This window comes from Elephas maximus, chromosome 15, assembly GCF_024166365.1.
Source record: "Elephas maximus indicus isolate mEleMax1 chromosome 15, mEleMax1 primary haplotype, whole genome shotgun sequence".
In the NCBI taxonomy this organism is placed as follows: domain Eukaryota; kingdom Metazoa; phylum Chordata; class Mammalia; order Proboscidea; family Elephantidae; genus Elephas; species Elephas maximus.
Genome location: NC_064833.1, coordinates 47,272,257 through 47,288,733, shown reverse-complemented (window position 1 = coordinate 47,288,733; position 16,477 = coordinate 47,272,257). Strand labels below are relative to the sequence as shown.

At 38.1% G+C, this 16,477-nt stretch overlaps 1 protein-coding gene across 7 annotated transcripts in view; it reads left to right on the top strand.

Annotated features, from left to right (window-relative positions):
* Positions 1-16,477, top strand: part of ESRP1 (epithelial splicing regulatory protein 1) — a 59,914-nt gene that overhangs the window by 22,308 nt on the left and 21,129 nt on the right. For 5 of the 7 annotated variants that reach the window (XM_049854564.1, XM_049854565.1, XM_049854561.1 and 2 more), the window contains exons 5-13: positions 928-1,026; positions 1,162-1,216; positions 3,120-3,230; positions 3,352-3,484; positions 3,576-3,618; positions 5,498-5,799; positions 9,587-9,805; positions 11,961-12,159; positions 16,277-16,445. In XM_049854564.1, coding sequence (XP_049710521.1) covers positions 928-1,026; positions 1,162-1,216; positions 3,120-3,230; positions 3,352-3,484; positions 3,576-3,618; positions 5,498-5,799; positions 9,587-9,805; positions 11,961-12,159; positions 16,277-16,445 — 1,330 coding nt within the window. The remainder of the gene's footprint in view (positions 1-927; positions 1,027-1,161; positions 1,217-3,119; positions 3,231-3,351; positions 3,485-3,575; positions 3,619-5,497; positions 5,800-9,586; positions 9,806-11,960; positions 12,160-16,276; positions 16,446-16,477) is intronic. The other 2 variants (XM_049854563.1, XM_049854562.1) reach the window with 2 other exon arrangements.

The following is a 16,477-nucleotide window of genomic DNA, read 5'->3' as shown; positions in this document are numbered from 1 at the left end:
ACCTGATTCGAGCTGTGCATTTCTTAAAGACTCATTCCTGGTTTACGCGACCAGGGCAGTACTGGGTGGATCAAGAACCCAAACTGGCCAAATTTTGGGTCTGAATGTTTGAATTGTTCTTAAAAATTTACCCTCAAAGGACAAGCATTTGCTGCTACTGAAGATGCGGTATTCTCAGGGGCTCTACAAGTATTCTATCAGGAAGTTCTGAGTAAAAGTAGATTGTGGAAATAGTGTCATCAGTAATCGGAAATGCCTATTTTGAATAATTTGCCCCCAAAAAGTCATTTGATACCTCATGGTCTTGACTGATGAAACCATATCTTTAAATAGGCGTTGACATTGCCTAGTGTGGGCTGTAAAGATAGATAGGATGAAGGATTTTAATTAACTTTGTTTTATATTTTGTGGTTTAAAACTAAAAATGTTCAATATCCAGGCATTTGTTGTTACTATTGTTAGTTGCCATTGAGTCATTTCCAACTCATGGCTACCTCATGTGTGCAGAGTAGAACTGCTGCGTAGGGTTTTCAAGGCCATGACCCTTTGGAAGCAAGCCTATCTTCTAAGGTGCCTGAGAGTGGGTTCAAACCACCAACCTTTTGGCTAGTAGTTGAGCGCTTAACTGTTAGCACCACCCGGGACTTCCCCTTCATGCATTTGCTACTACTCAAAAAGCAGGAATTTTATTATTGGTAATACCTCAGGACAGGATTGATTTTGCCGTTTTACCCAAGAGGGCAGTCAGAGACTTTAAGAAGTATATGTGAAGTCCAAACTGATGGGAAGCAGTCTTACTGAGATTTTTAGAGCATTGTCTATCTGCATGCATTTTACTTGGCTTCTTGGCTCTGTACGAGTTTAATTTTGGGTTAGAAGCAACCTCATTTTACCACCCCAAAATGTTTCCTTAACTTAATCTCACAGGTTTGAATTTTGAGAAAAATCATTCAGTCTCCCGATACGGAGCTTCTCAAGTTGAAGATATGGGGAATATCATTTTAGCGATGATTTCAGAGCCTTATAGTAAGTATTGCTATTGTAACATCCGGGGCCTAAAATGTCATTCCACCGTCTTTTCCTCGCTTATATTTTTGAATTTACTCTATGGTTTTGTCTCTCTAATAGTTAAAATGATGACTTATATGTTCTCATTTTTAGATCATAAGTTTTCAGATCCAGAGAGAGTAAATTACAAATTTGAAAGTGGCACTTGGTAAGTACTTGAGTATTATTCCATTTGAGCCTTTTGCTTTTTTTTAATTTGTATTGCGATATTTAACTCTCTTTATATTTTAGTAACTTTCTTAAACCATTTGGTATTACAGAGAAAAACAAAGTATTTCAAATGCACACATTATTTATGGGGAAATTCTTCTTTTCTTATTAATTCAAGTTCCAACATGGCAAAGTATAATATAATCTAACTAGAAGGTATATTAAGTCCTAGTCAGCCCAAAGCCATCAGAAGCAAAAGACACAGGTAGAAACTAGGATCATCTAATTCCCTCTGATGCCTTCTGAGCCTCATGCTATCATATTTCCTCTGTAATGACCACTGGTGTTTCTCATTGCCTTCAACTGAGTTAGTGAGGGCATGCTTATACACATTTTCTACACATTTTGATGCTTGACCTCTAAAATAATTCCAAGCAATGGAGTGCAAAGAATACATTTCTTTATAGGAGTGGTGGTAAGTTTTTTTTTTTTTTTTTATTACAAAAACAAGCCATGCCGTGTTCATCCTATGTAGCAAGTTATCCATTTCTAAATAATACACTATATGTAAAAGAGGAGCCCTGGTGGCACAGTGGTTAACAGCTATGGCTTGCTAACCAAGAGGTCAGCAGTTCGAATCCACCAGCCGCACCTTGGAAACCCCAGGGGCCAATTCTGCTCTGTCCTATAGGGTTGCTGTGAGTTGAAACCGACTCGATGGCACCTAACAACAACATATAAAAGAAGCTTATATTAGCTATAGTAAGCTTGGATGCTGGGATTAAATTTTTGGAATTATTTGCATCTTTAGTCAGGCTATGACCTTAGTTCATTTTTCCTGGTGTTTGTTCAAGGTATATCATATGTTTGTGGCTGTGGTTCTTTAATCTCTTTGAACTGTCTACCCTTTCACCGGAAAACTTCCAGAAAAGGAAAACTCTTAAGCTTTAAAAGAGTTTATATGATTTTTACTGAGATAATTTTAAGCATGTTCTATCAGTTCAACTTGAAAGGAAAGGAAATAACTGGGGAGGAATATGAAGTGGCGGTATTTCTGTTTGTGATCACAGGCAGACCTGTTTAAGTTTATAAATCAAAGTAGTGAATTGTGTGTGAGAACGTATGGGTGCCTGAAGTGAACAGAAACTTCTGATAGCTTCGTCTGTAGTAAGACTTTGAGGCTTATTTAGTTGTGGAGAAAGTGAGTCATTAGGAAATTGTCCTAGGAGTACTGAAAAGTGCGAACAGGAGAGAAATGGAACATCAGGTGGTGTCAAAATATATAATAGGTGATTTGCAAATGACTCATTAAGGTGTGGGGATACCCAAGCATTTCCATAAACACTCTGTAATGGCTTCTCTGTTGCTCACCTAACTTGGTAGGGAAATGATTTGATGGCAGATCCCTGACCACTACACACATTCCTGATGTGGGTTAATTACCAGCTCTGTGCTATTCCTAAATTTTGCCTAGAAACTGGATTTAAACCCCATTTATCTACTGGCTAGATCTGAGAATAAATTTAAACCATTCCTCTTGATTCTAGAAACTTTTAAGCTATGACAGTATTGGGAGAACTTCGCTTCCCATGAATTGGTCCTGGGTGCTTTTGCAGTTTTGAAAAGCAAGCGGCTCCTCAGCTGATAGATAGTTTGTGGGGTGAGCTAGTTGTATTGCACCTGTATAGGCAGCATTTTTTTATAGTGAATTACCTGAAGAGAAGTTTCAACCATCCCTATAAGATTTTTGAGGTTATGAAGTTAGTCTGTCAGTATTTAAGTCTGCCTGAATCCCGATTTACTCATACCTGGGCGTGTAACTAGGGAAATTGCCTTGCAGGGGAAACATGTCAGCCTTGCTAGCATTAGTCATACAACCTGAAGCTTTGCTTGATTCACAGCAGCAAGATGGAACTTATTGATGATAACACCGTAGTCAGGGCGCGAGGCTTACCGTGGCAGTCTTCGGATCAGGATATTGCAAGATTCTTCAAAGGACTCAATATTGCCAAGTTGGTTTTCTTTCATCTCACTTTTACTTAATAATTCCAAAGGGATAAGGGGTTTCCAATCATTTTCTTTCTTCCACCTCATTTTCTTTTCTACCTGCCATCTGTTTTATTATTTTCAAAGGGGAGGTGCTGCACTTTGTCTGAACGCCCAGGGTCGAAGGAATGGAGAAGCTCTGGTTAGGTTTGTAAGTGAAGAACACAGAGACCTAGCACTACAGAGGCACAAACATCACATGGGGACCCGGTACATTGAGGTATGTCGTCACAGCCTGCGACTCTTGACATCTTGAATGAGTATTAGCACATGCCAGAAGGCTCAGAGTCTATTTCCCTTTCTTTTCTTAGGTTTACAAAGCAACAGGTGAAGATTTTCTTAAAATTGCTGGTGGTAAGTACCTTTTACATAATGTGGCTACAGTAATACAAATCTAAAATTGTACATTGACAGCAAGCCTAAATAAATAGGGTCATGAGTGGTTTTTATTTCCCAGTGAAACGTGAGGAAGAAAAATTCCAGTAGTATCAGTGAGTATAATATTATATAACGCTTGCCCTAAGGTTTGAGCCATCCTACTTTATTTAGTTAAATAGCCATTTAAAATAGTATACAAAGATATAAAGTAGTGTACGAAGGGCAGTTCTTGAAAGAAATTAGTCTGAAACTACTTTCCAACGGTCACACCACAATACCTGGAACTGTTGAATATTTGCTTCTAGTTTTTCTCTTAAGTTCTTTAACTCATCAGTGGCCAAGAACGTGGTAGTTTTGTGGCTTCTGATGTTTTTGGATAGAGGTGTTTGCAGTAACGTGGCCAGAAAGAAGTAGTAGCAGGTATGATCTTTTCCCAGTTCCTAACTTTAAGACCTAAAAATAACAGATGCATAAAAAATGTTGACTGTGGTTTTTCTGACAGTTTTTTTATACATGTATTTCCTATTGATCTGTTCATACAGATTGATAAATAACTTCCTTTTCCCTCAGAATTCACAAATCATCTTATGTTACTTAATTTTCTTAAATGTGAATTGCTATATAGTATGACATGTACTGTATTATTTTTAGACATCCCTGTGGGTCATTTACAGCTTATTTCCAGTTTTTCACTTTTATGTGGTAGTGAGTACTTTTGTACCTGAATATGTGCCATCGATTAGGATAAATCTCTAATAGTAAAAAAAAAAAAGAATCAAAGAAAGTAGACCTTGTAAAAGGCTTTTGGCATCTATTGCCAAGTTATACTAGGGTGACTTTCACTTAAATACAGAGAACATTTGAATCTCTGCATTATATAGTCTGGGTGAAAAATCTCTACAACTGTCAAGCTAGTATTAACAGGATCCCGTTAACACAAATTGCTGGTATTATTTCTGTTCAGACACTTATTTCTTTAGGTAAATGCCATCGTTTCAAAATTCAACGCTTCAAGTTTAAAAGCTTCCAGAGTTCTGGAATGTTTGATATTGGTTGGGGATAAAATATATTTGGAGTTGCCAAGGTCTTACCTGAACCTGGGGTTCCGTGGTAGATGCGTTGCAAATTGGACGTGGCAAACCTAACTAATGTTCATATTAGTGCCTGGGATTTCATGGTATGTGGGCATGATGATAAGAATTTGCTATTATAGTAGAATATTGCTATTATAGTAGAATAATGAGCTTGAAGGATATGCATTTAAGTATTTGCTACATGGCAGTACTGTATAAAATGCTTTACATTGGGCAGAATGTTCATAAATATTGAAACTGGGTGCTTGAGTACGTGGAAATTCCTTATACCATTCTTTCTACCTGAGTATGCAGGAGCCTTTATTAAGTAATCCAGGAAAGAGTAACAAAACCACCAAAGTGCTTTATATGTATAACTTAAACAGATTCTCACAATTTATGGGGTAGGTAATTTTATCCCCATTTTATAGATGAGATTACTAAGGCATAGAGGTTAAACTTCACCTAGTAAATGGTAACAAGACTGGACCCAGTCATTCTGGCTCCAGGACATGTGCTTTTAACCACTGTCATGATTTACTGCCTCTCCGTGAAGAGAATATTGTGGTTGGTCCATGTTTTAGTTGTCCGGACAGCTTCCTAAATTTAAAAAGGTGTTTTTTGAAAAGTTTTAAATTTTGGATTATGTTATTATGAATTCATTGGGTGTGTGGTCTTAATTATGAATTCAAGACCTTGGCAAGAATTTTATCATTTTTAATTTGGTAAAATTGATGTCTTCACTGTTTCTTCCCGTGCTGCTGGATACTTCTGTTCTCTAGGTACATCCAATGAGGTAGCCCAATTTCTCTCCAAGGAAAATCAAGTCATCGTCCGAATGCGGGGGCTGCCTTTCACGGCCACAGCTGAAGAAGTGGTGGCCTTCTTTGGACAGCATTGCCCCATCACTGGGGGAAAAGAAGGCATCCTCTTCGTCACCTACCCAGATGGTAGGCCAACAGGGGATGCTTTTGTCCTGTTTGCTTGTGAGGAATATGCACAGAACGCATTGAGGAAGCATAAGGACTTATTGGGTAAAAGATACATTGAACTCTTCAGGAGCACAGCAGCTGAAGTTCAGCAGGTTGGTTCTTAAAAGCATGATGGTTGCTTTTTTATTTTAATTTCTCTTATTTATTTCTGGAAACAAGATAATATTGAGTTCAAACAAAACTTAGAAAATACAGAATGTATAAGTACATGAAAAAAGAAAATCCGATTTCATAACCAAAAGATAGCCACTATTATGTGGTATACACACAGGAAAAAATACTGTGGGTTTTTCTGTAACTGGAATACTACTGTAATATACTTTTGTATCCTGCTTTAAAGCTACGTATCTTGAAAGTTTACCCATGTTTAAAAAAATTCAACTTTAAAGTAACATATTTCATGGATATATGTAATTTATTTAGAAATTTTTCTTTTGTGCATTTGGTGTTTTTCTCCTAATTTTTTTCTACCATAAGAAATTCCTACATAAACATGCTTATAAAACTACCAATTCCTGATTGGGTTTTTTAAAGAATAGGTAATAAGGTGTGAGCTTTTAGGGTTTTTAATAACATCTTGCCAAATTTATTTCTAAAATGGCTTGATTGGTTTCATATGCTGCTGATGAGCCCTTTTGCCCTATTCATACTAGCTTTCAGAATTTAGTTGTTTTTGAAACATGTTCCCCAAAATGTACTAAGATCCAGGTATACGAAACTCTGTAGGACCTTAAGTTTTTTGACTACTCTTTTAGACTTATAAGCTGAACAGTACAGTTCTCATCTTCAAGGGTCAGTTTTTATTTCTTCTCTAACTGAGATCAAATAGGTGGCTTTACATAGCTTTTCCAATTTATTCTACTTGTATCCCTTGGTAAAGCAGTCATTTTGATGATTCTTTTGGTCTTTTTCAAGAATTTAGGACACTTTACTTTTATTTCTCTAAGTTCTAACTTCTTAGCATGTTGTATATTGTCATTTAAACTGACTGCCGAAAGATTAAAGAAATCTTATTCACAAGGACACCAGAATGATTTTTATACCTGGAAGTAAGTAAAAGTGGAATTCTAGGTTAGTGTGTTTTACTGTACTAAACCAAGAAAACCAAACCTGTTGCCGTCTAGTTGATTCTGACTCATAGTGACCCTATAGAACAGAGTACAACTGCCCATAGGGTTTCCAAGGATTGGCTGGTGGCTTTGAACTGCCAACCTTTTGGTTATCAGCTGAACATATAAATCACTGTGCCCCCAGGCCTTCTCTATTGTACTAGTGCTCTTAAGTTTTAAACAGTTAATATACTTTTAGTTTAAATAATTCTATACCTTGTTGAAAATGAGTATAGTGAATTCTGAATCCCTAGGCTAAATATACTTTAAACATTACACACATTTTTCCCACGCTAGGGGAAAAAACATGATGAGATTTTTATTTTATATATTTAAATGGAAGAAATTTATGGAAATCATGCCCTGAAGTGGCCTACCCCAGGAGCTTGGCTATTGGTAGTTTGGGTATGGCGTATGCTGCTTAATTTGGACATGACTCTACCATAAGGTAGTTTTGGGTGTGGGTTAGCTTCCTCCCCATCACCTTATCCCTACTCATTGATTTAAGGAGTGTTGAGGCAGTCATAGGCTCTGCTGCTGTCTTTTCGTTACTAATAATCATTTCATTTAATAAATACTTGGACATCTACTTTGTGCCAGGCACTGTACGGTACTTGACCATTTCCTGTCCTGGGTTTGTCTAGACTACACTGATTTTCTATCCTTGTTCTTCTAATGCTTTTGCTGTGTGTGGGTTGTTTGAATGATCTTTAGAAGTCTTCCTGTCTATTAGTTGGACTGCTCTGTGTTTGTTCTTTTCATTTCTTTCTTTTTTTGGTCACTTCTTTCTCAGATAGCAATCGGACAGGGAGTGAGTGAGGTAGTTAGGCCAAATTTTAGGAGTGGTTCATCAGTTCCTCCGTATTTTCAGTTTATAGAATGGATAAACCTCAAAGGCTATAGTGATAATTTGTTCAGAAAACCTGGGGATGCCACAAGTGGTGGATGCACAAGGGCCACCTTGTATTATGAACTAGTTGGCATGCTGTAATCAAAGGTAAAAGTGGACAAGAGAGCCTTGTAAACCAAACACTTGGAGGGACAGAGTAGCAGGGGTGTGGGTCTGGGGAACGTGGTTTCAGGGAACATCTAGGTCAATTGGCATAACACTGTATTAAGAAAATGTCCTGCATCACCCTTTGCTGAGTGGCATCTGGGGTCTTAAAAGCTAGCAAGCAGCCATCTAAGATACATCAATTGGTCCCAACCCACCTGGAGCAAAGGAGAATAAGGAACACCAAAGACACAAAGAAAATATGAGCCCAAGAGAAAAAAAGAGCCACATAAACCAGAGACGCCATCAGTCTGAGACCAGAAGAACTAGATGGTGCCTGGCTACCACCAATGACCGACCACCTCTACTGGGAACACAACAGAAAGTCCTTGACAGAGCAGGAGAAAAGTGGGATGCAGAACTCAAATTCTAGTAAAAAGGCCAGACTTAATGGTCTGACTGGGACTGGAGGGAGCCCTTCTAGAAGACATGGTCCCCAGACTCTTTTAACCCAAAACTAAAACCATTTGTAAAGCTAACTCTTCAGACAAAGATTAGACTGGACCATAAGACATTAAACGATACCTGTGAAGAGTGTGCTTCTTAGCTCAAGTAGACACATAAGACTAAATGGGCAGCTCCTGTCTGGAGGTGAGAGGAGAAGGCAGAAATGGACAGGAGCTGGTTGAATGGACATGGGAAATACAGATTGGAAAGAAGGAGTGCACTGTCACATTATAGGGCGAGCAACTAGGGTCACATAACAATATGTGTATAAATGTTTAAATGAGAAACTAACATGAACCGTAAACTTTCACTTAAAGCACAATAAAAAAAAAAGAGAAGCTTGTAATAGGAGTTTTGCCTAGGAGCAGTCTTTTCTCTAAAATGTACCTAAACTATCTTCCTTCCTCAAAATAGCTGGATTACATGAATCTAAAAGTTAATATCCTCTGTCTTGCTGTTGTCTCAAATTCACATGGAAACTAAATTATTGTTTATGGTCACTAAATCTGTTTTCTTTCTCTTGCTGTGCCGTACTGCTGTTTTCTATCCTTAAACATATACATTTTATTCTAATGTAACACATAGTCATTGTTAGGCTTCTGGTTGTTTACTAGGTCATTCTGTTTCTTTGGTTTGGTGGTAGAGCATGAAGAGAATGTTAAGGAGAACATTATGTACTCATTGAAATGGAATCTAACAGATTGCTCCATAAGTACACATTTAGTGATATGTACAGTTTTTTTGTTTTAAACTGCAGTCTTTAAAGATACTTATTCCAAGGTAAAACCCACTGCTTCTGAGTCAGTCCCGACTCATAATGACCCTATAGAACAGAGTAGAACTGCCCCATAGGGTTTCCAAGGAACAGCTATTGGATTTGATTTGGTGACCTTTTGGTTAGCAGCCAAACGCTTAACCACTGCACCGCCAGGGCTCCCAAGGTGTAGGGGGTGATAAATTTGTCTAGGTAGACAAATCTATGATCTAAGCTCACTGTTCTGTGGCTATCGTATGCCTCATCACGTGTTGAGAAAAGTGGGTATTGTGCTTTCTCAGCTGAAAAGCATGAATCCGTTTCTTCATCAGCACTTCTCAAATATGATTATGAATCACCTGAGGATCTCGTTAAAATGCAGATTGAGGTTGATCAAGTCTGGAGTTGGGCTGAATTCTGCATTTCTCATAGGTTTCTAGTGATGCCAGTGTTGGGCTGCAGAACACACTGGCATAGCGACGCTCTAAGTCACTTCTGTTTTGCTTTGAGTACAGGTGCTGAATCGATTCTCCTCGGCTCCTCTCATTCCACTTCCAACCCCTCCCATTATTCCAGTACTACCTCAGCAATTTGTGCCTCCTACAAACGTTCGAGACTGTATACGCCTTCGAGGTCTTCCCTATGCAGCCACAATTGAGGACATCCTGGACTTCCTGGGGGAATTTTCCACAGACATTCGAACTCATGGGGTTCACATGGTATTGAATCACCAGGTAAGTAAATCTTTTATTGGCAAACTTATTTACTTGTTCTTCCTGATTACCCAAACCTCTCTTCTTAAAAAAAAAAAAGTACAAATATTCCTCAGGAATACAGTAACTCGTTTAAGGAAAGATTTACCTAAATGAAAGAAGGCTTTAGAATGAACTACAGAATGAATGTTGTTATTAGCATTCAAATGCAGCTCTGATTCCTCATCACATATATCTATCGAATTAAACAGCGTCAGATAGGAGTCAAATATATTACACATCAGTCTATACAACATTTTTCCGTCACAGCTACTCAGCTCTGCCATTATCCTGCCAAAGCAATCATAGATGATATGTAAACAAATGAGCGTGTCTGTATTCCAGGATATTTTCTATCTATAGAGTTTTTATAAACTCAATGAGGGCTTGTATCTGCCTTGCTTAGAACAGTATATGAAACCTAATAGGTGTTCAAATATATTAATGAATAATAGAGGAAGCCTCTCAAAATCTAGCCAAATTCTTTTTGGTATGCAAGTATATAGAAGTCATTGAATATGTGACTACCAGCTTCATTTCACTTGTTTTTTGGTTAAATAGGACTAATAATATTAGTTGCTGGATATTTTACTAGTATTTTGTGTTATTGTAAAAAGCACAGAATTCTACAACTCCGTAAGCCAAGTAGTTCTAATCGAAACGTTGAAACTCTTTATTAAAAGCAAATTGTATTAATATTTGAAAATCATGTTTTCTAAACATCATGGATCAAATATGTTTGTATTAGAAATAGCGACATTTTTTCCAATGGCTAATTTCCCACTTTTTCTTTTCACCTGGAGCTTTAGTCACATTCTAACGATAGCCTGTCCCCTCTCGTGGGAAAACACATGCCACTGGGTACAAAGCATCAAAACATCCTGAGTCCTTGCTGGGCTTTCCACACAACACATGCTGATTCTAAGTCTGATGTCAGTATTAAGCTACATAACTAGTCAGTTACCCTTTCAGCATGCTTAACTGGTAAAGAATCCTTTTGGGAAAAAAAAAAAAAAACTCCCCACAGTTCATCACCTTTGAGCCACAATTTCTAATAACCTAGGAGCTATCACTCCAATTAACAACAGTAGACAGATTTTCCTCTCATTTACCCACACGACCTATTGTGACTGCACTTGGGAGAAATGCTGCTTTGATGATGGAAAGACTCTTAGCTGTTAGGTTTCTATCTTGGACTGGGTTTGTTGCTGATTTGCCTGGTATGGTAGCTCTTATGGTAACTTGCATGGTAATAATTTGGATAAATGGTCCCTAAGAGACTTTTAAAGAACACCATAAAACAAAAAAGCAGTCCTATAAACCTGCGCAATTTTTTTCCCCATAAAATGGTCATGCTAAGTAAAGCTGAGGTATTGTCTGTAGAGTTCTGGTTCTGTAGAACAGAAATCTTACAGGCTCGGTTTTCAGTAGAGAATTATTAGCAAGCTGTTACTCACAGAGGGCATGTCTATAAATACCTGTTTCACCAAAGTTTAAGGTGGAGGTGCAAGGGAGGAGGTGAGAGAAGGGTTCCCAAGCAAGGCTGATGATACGGCTTTCACCAGCCATCACTGTGCTCTGCTATTCCCAGCTCCTTACACCATTTTCCTACCCGCCAAGCCACATTCCAGCCTAGGCTTCAGAGATGAGGGTAAAGTAAATGGGATGTTGCAGTAAGGTCTGCGATAGACCAGGACTGAGAGCCAAAAGAGAACACTGATTTGTTCATTTTCATGTAGAAGGATATGTAGAGCTCTAATACTGGTTCTGTTTCTGGCATTTCTCAATGGATGAGATTAAATCGGATTTTTCTGAAGGGAAAAAAAACCCTGTATACAATCCTATACTTTGAAACTGCAGTCACAAGGGGATCCTTTCAGAACCATGTAAATCTGAGACTAATTAAAAGAAACCAAAAAGGATCGATTTCAGCTATGAGCTCTCAAAACTGTTCAAGGTTTTGTGGGCCATTCTGGTGATTAGGTGATGAAATGCAAGTCAGATTTCAGTAGATCACACTGTCACCCAGATTTTGCGGCCACAATGTCTGAACTCACTTTGCGTGTTTTATAAGCAACCATTTCCTTGTCGAGGGAGACAGTCTCCTTTTGTTTTTATTCTTCCTCCACAAACTCAGGGCCGCCCATCAGGAGATGCCTTTATCCAGATGAAGTCTGCGGACAGAGCATTTATGGCTGCACAGAAGTGTCATAAAAAAACCATGAAGGACAGATATGTTGAAGTCTTTCAGTGTTCAGCTGAGGAGATGAACTTTGTGTTAATGGGGGGCACTTTAAATCGAAATGGCTTATCCCCACCGCCATGTAAGTTACCATGTAAGTTTTTCTTGGGTCTTGGCGCTCTTCTACGCTATATGCTGGTAGGTGCTTAAGCTGCTTTTACAACTTTCTGTGCCCCTGGTTCTTTCTGAGGCAGGTGAGGTGGTTACATAAGGCTTTCCCATCTGAAATCAGTAGTATCTAGTAATCATTGGTTGTGGACACCCACAATTAGAGATGCTACAAATACCTCCTTTCAAATTATATTCTTGCTTTTCCAGTGATAAGCACTTCATTTCTCAAGCTTAGTGTGCTCAAGATAAGCACTGACTCTGGGAGGCAACGTGGCTATGTCAATATGTTAATACGCATTTATAAGTAAAATTATAAGTACTATGCCTGGATCCTTTTTTATTTTTTAAACACATTAAGCCTTTTTTAAAGGGCGATTTAATGCCCATTTTGCATTTTTGACTTTTTCAGGATCAAGTATTTTTTGAAAAGGATAATCTGAAGAGCATTTCTATTGCTCTACAGGGTATCTGGAACGAGCAACTTAGTAAAAAATATAAATGCGTAACTAAATTAACCAAAGCTTCCATTGGATCACAGGATCAGTGCTTAATTTCAAGCCATGCTCTTGCTCATTGACATCTGGGTGTAAGCCGTCTGGAATGCTGTTTGAGAGGAATAAGCCCTTTAGTCTAGAGACCAAGTTCTGGTTAGTGACTGAGGAACATCTTGGGGATATAATATTAAAACTTGGATCATTTTTGCATAGTTTTCACTTATAAAGAAGACATCATGTTAGCTGCCATGTTGGGTATATTTACAGAATGTAGCACTTGGAATACAGTCCAAAGACAACTGAGAAAATCAGTTGGATTTATGTGCTTGATTTTAATAAAGTGGGAGTTTCAGGACATCACTTTCTACATTACAGAGGAATCCATTCCAATAAACCTATTTGATCAAGTATAATTTGTAGAATATTTGGTGGGGCTTAATCCTTTTCTCCCCTTGAATTCCTTAATGCTGATATTCCATTTACCTGCTGCTTGCTGTGGGTGGATATCTAAGAGTTGTTCATAAATGAGTATCTCACTTTTTGAAAAGATATGATGGGGTTTAAAAGAATCTCTTGAAGTAATCTTATAAATATCTTGTCCACAAATCACCAATAATGTAACCATTATGATTTTCTTTAGTAATAATCCATCAAGCATTATATTATAAGGGAATTTCTTTATCATGTATAATCCCAATTCTTCTCCTGTGATATCCTTCCTTTTACTACTTCATCTTCCTAGAAGAAAGCTGGTCTTTATGGACTTTCTCCTTAAGAGTTTCTTTTCTTCCTTTTGCCCTCATAAGCCCTAAAATGATAGAAATTTTATTGTTATCGTTGTGATAAAAAGAAACATTTTTCAAATGTGTGTTTCATATAAGGATATGTTTCCCTGTCTTTAATTTCTCTCAAAATACTTCATGAAAATGAGGGCAAAAATTTTAACTAAAATTTGGTCCTTTGTTATTTTAGTGGAAGAGTTTATTCACTTTTTGATCAGAATTCCAATTTACACATCTTAATATTAATGTCTGTTCTGCTGGATTCTTTTTTCTTGCCAAAACACATTTTAGATGATTGTATCATTATCCAGAAACTGTAAAACTTAAAGAATTTGCATCTGTTTTTTATTTAATCTCAAGAACGAATGCAGTTAAGAGAGTCATTGGCTATCACGCCCCTCTGAGGAGTTTCTTGTTGAATTAGGTAAAGAAATGCTGTCAAAAATCTCACTGATGTTTTTTACAAAGTTTTATTCATTAAAAGGGAACATTTTGAGGTCAACTTAATTTTTCTAGTCAAGTCTACACATCTGATTCTCTTTTAGGAATATAAGAAGAGTTTCCTTACATTTGAGAAGGGCTCAAATCTGAGTAGCCTAATCTGTTTGGTTATCAGCATTTTCTACCTTCCGCTGTTTTGAGGCAGAACAGATTTATACCTGCTGTTGTTGTTGTGTGCCCTTGAGTCAGTTTCAACTCATAGTGACCCTATATCACAGAGTAGAACTGCCCCATAGGGTTTCCTAGGCTGTAGACTACAGGTCTTTTCTCCTCGAGTGGCTGTTGAGTTTGAACAGCTGACCTTTTGGGTAGCAGCCAAGCAATTAACCATTGTGCCACCAGAGCTCCTTAGATTTGTAGCTACTAGATTTGTTGCTTTTATTGGTATGAGGCACTGTGCTAAAATGAATTGCCTGATAGTTGTATAAGCAGGATATGAGTACAGGCTTTACAATTTTCTATGTGACTTAAGCGCCTCAGTTTGTCCCGTTTACCCTTCTTTAAGGCCAGGAATCATAACTCTAAAAAAAAAAAAAAACTATAGATATTTAACAAATAGCACGGTTTTGAGTAACTATGAAGGAAGTACCCAAATGTTGAACGTGGGATCAATTTCTTGGTCTTTGGGCTATGTACCCACATTCAGCTGCCTTAATTACCTCCATAAAACTAGCTGTCCAATCGATTCCAACTCATCGTGACCCCATGTGTGTTAACAGCAGAACTGTGCTCCACAGGATTTTCAATGGCTGATTCTTTTGGAAGTTGATCTGCCAGGCCTTTCTTCAAAGTGCCTCTGGGTGCACATGAACCACTAACCTTTCAGTTGGCAGCCAAATGTGTTAACAGTTTGTATGACCCAGGGACTCCAATTATCTCCATAGAAATGTAGGAAACAATTAAGAGAGTGAAAGAAAGACAATTCGAGGTCACTTTGGCGATTTTAGGAAACCCTGGTGGTGTAGTGGTTAAGTGCTACGGCTGCTAACCAAGTGGTCGGCAGTTCGAATCTGCCAGGTGCTCCTTGGAAACTCTATCGGGCAGTTCTACTCTGTCCTATAGCGTCGCTATGAGTTGGAATCGACTCGACGGCAGTGGGTTTGGTTTGGTTTGCTTGGTGATTTTAATATGAAAAAATTATGTTTGTGTCTGTCCTATTTGCAAAATATATTAGGTAGTTCTATATACAAAAAGTGAGGTTAGGGACTCCAAACTCAGTAGACCTCACAGTTACCTCTTCAGTTGGATGCAGACTGTCTGTATAGCTGTGAACATCCCACATGCTTAAACTAATGGCAAGCAACTGCTCTGGCTCCATTGAGTTTCTGGGCCTGGAAGACTTTGAATAACCAGAAGGCAGAGGAATTTGGGCCTTTCTATTGGTTGTTTTTTCAGTCCCTGACTGGAAGCCCTGGTGGCGAAGTGGTTAAATGCTATGGCTGCTAACCAAAAGGTCAGCAGTTTCAATCCACCAGGCACTCCTTGGAAGTTCTATGTGGCAGTTCTACTCTGTCCTATAGAGTCTCTATGAGTTGGAATCGACTTGACTGCAGTGGGTTTGGTTTTTTGGCTTTTAGTCCCTGACTATTTAATCTGAGTAAAAAAAAAAAAAAAAAGCTTTTTATTATTTGAACTTTCAGGAAGACTTGCACATTTATTTCTTGAAGACCATTTCCTAGATTGGATTTTTTTTTTTTTTTTTTTTTTTTTGCAGGGCTGAAGATGTAGATTACCTTCAAAGCCAATCTCTGGGTTGTCTTTAGGTGTGAATAATGCACAGTGGATGTACTCCTTTTAGGTCTACTCACTCTGGCACAGTCTGTGCTTTGGCATGGTACATGGTACTAGTGAATAATATCTCAGCATAACCTTTTCTGTTTCATTTTGTACTTCAAGGTAGATAACAAAAAGAAGCAGCAGTATAGTTATCAAATGAAAAAAACATTTTAGTTTGAAGTTATACTACATGTCAGTCCCATGTTTCTTTCCTCAAAGGGTTGGTTTGTGATAACTGGCATTCAGGAGTGCAGAGAAAAAAAAAAACAACACAGTATGAAATTGTGGAGAGATCAAAATCCACTCGATGTTGGTTTTTCCAAATTGCACCATAACAACAGTTGTTTTGGTTGATGGAGTGTGCCCTTTGAGGTTACTTCTGTGTTATCTATGTCATCAAATAAAAGTGGCAATGAGATAGTCTAAAGAAATGTGATGGTCTCTTTTAAAATTTATGTATAGAATAGTGACCTAATGGCTTTAACATTAGCACATATGTGTCGGCTGATACAAATGTGTCTCAAAGTCTCTCTTTTTGCTTATTTAGGCTTGTCTCCTCCCTCCTACACATTTCCAGCTCCTGCAGCAGTTATTCCCACTGAAGCTGCCATCTATCAGCCTTCTGTGCTTTTGAATCCACGAGCACTGCAGCCCTCCACAGCCTACTATCCAGCGGGCACTCAGCTCTTCATGAACTACACAGCGTACTATCCCAGGTAAGGCTCAGAGGGGCAGAAACAAAGGACTC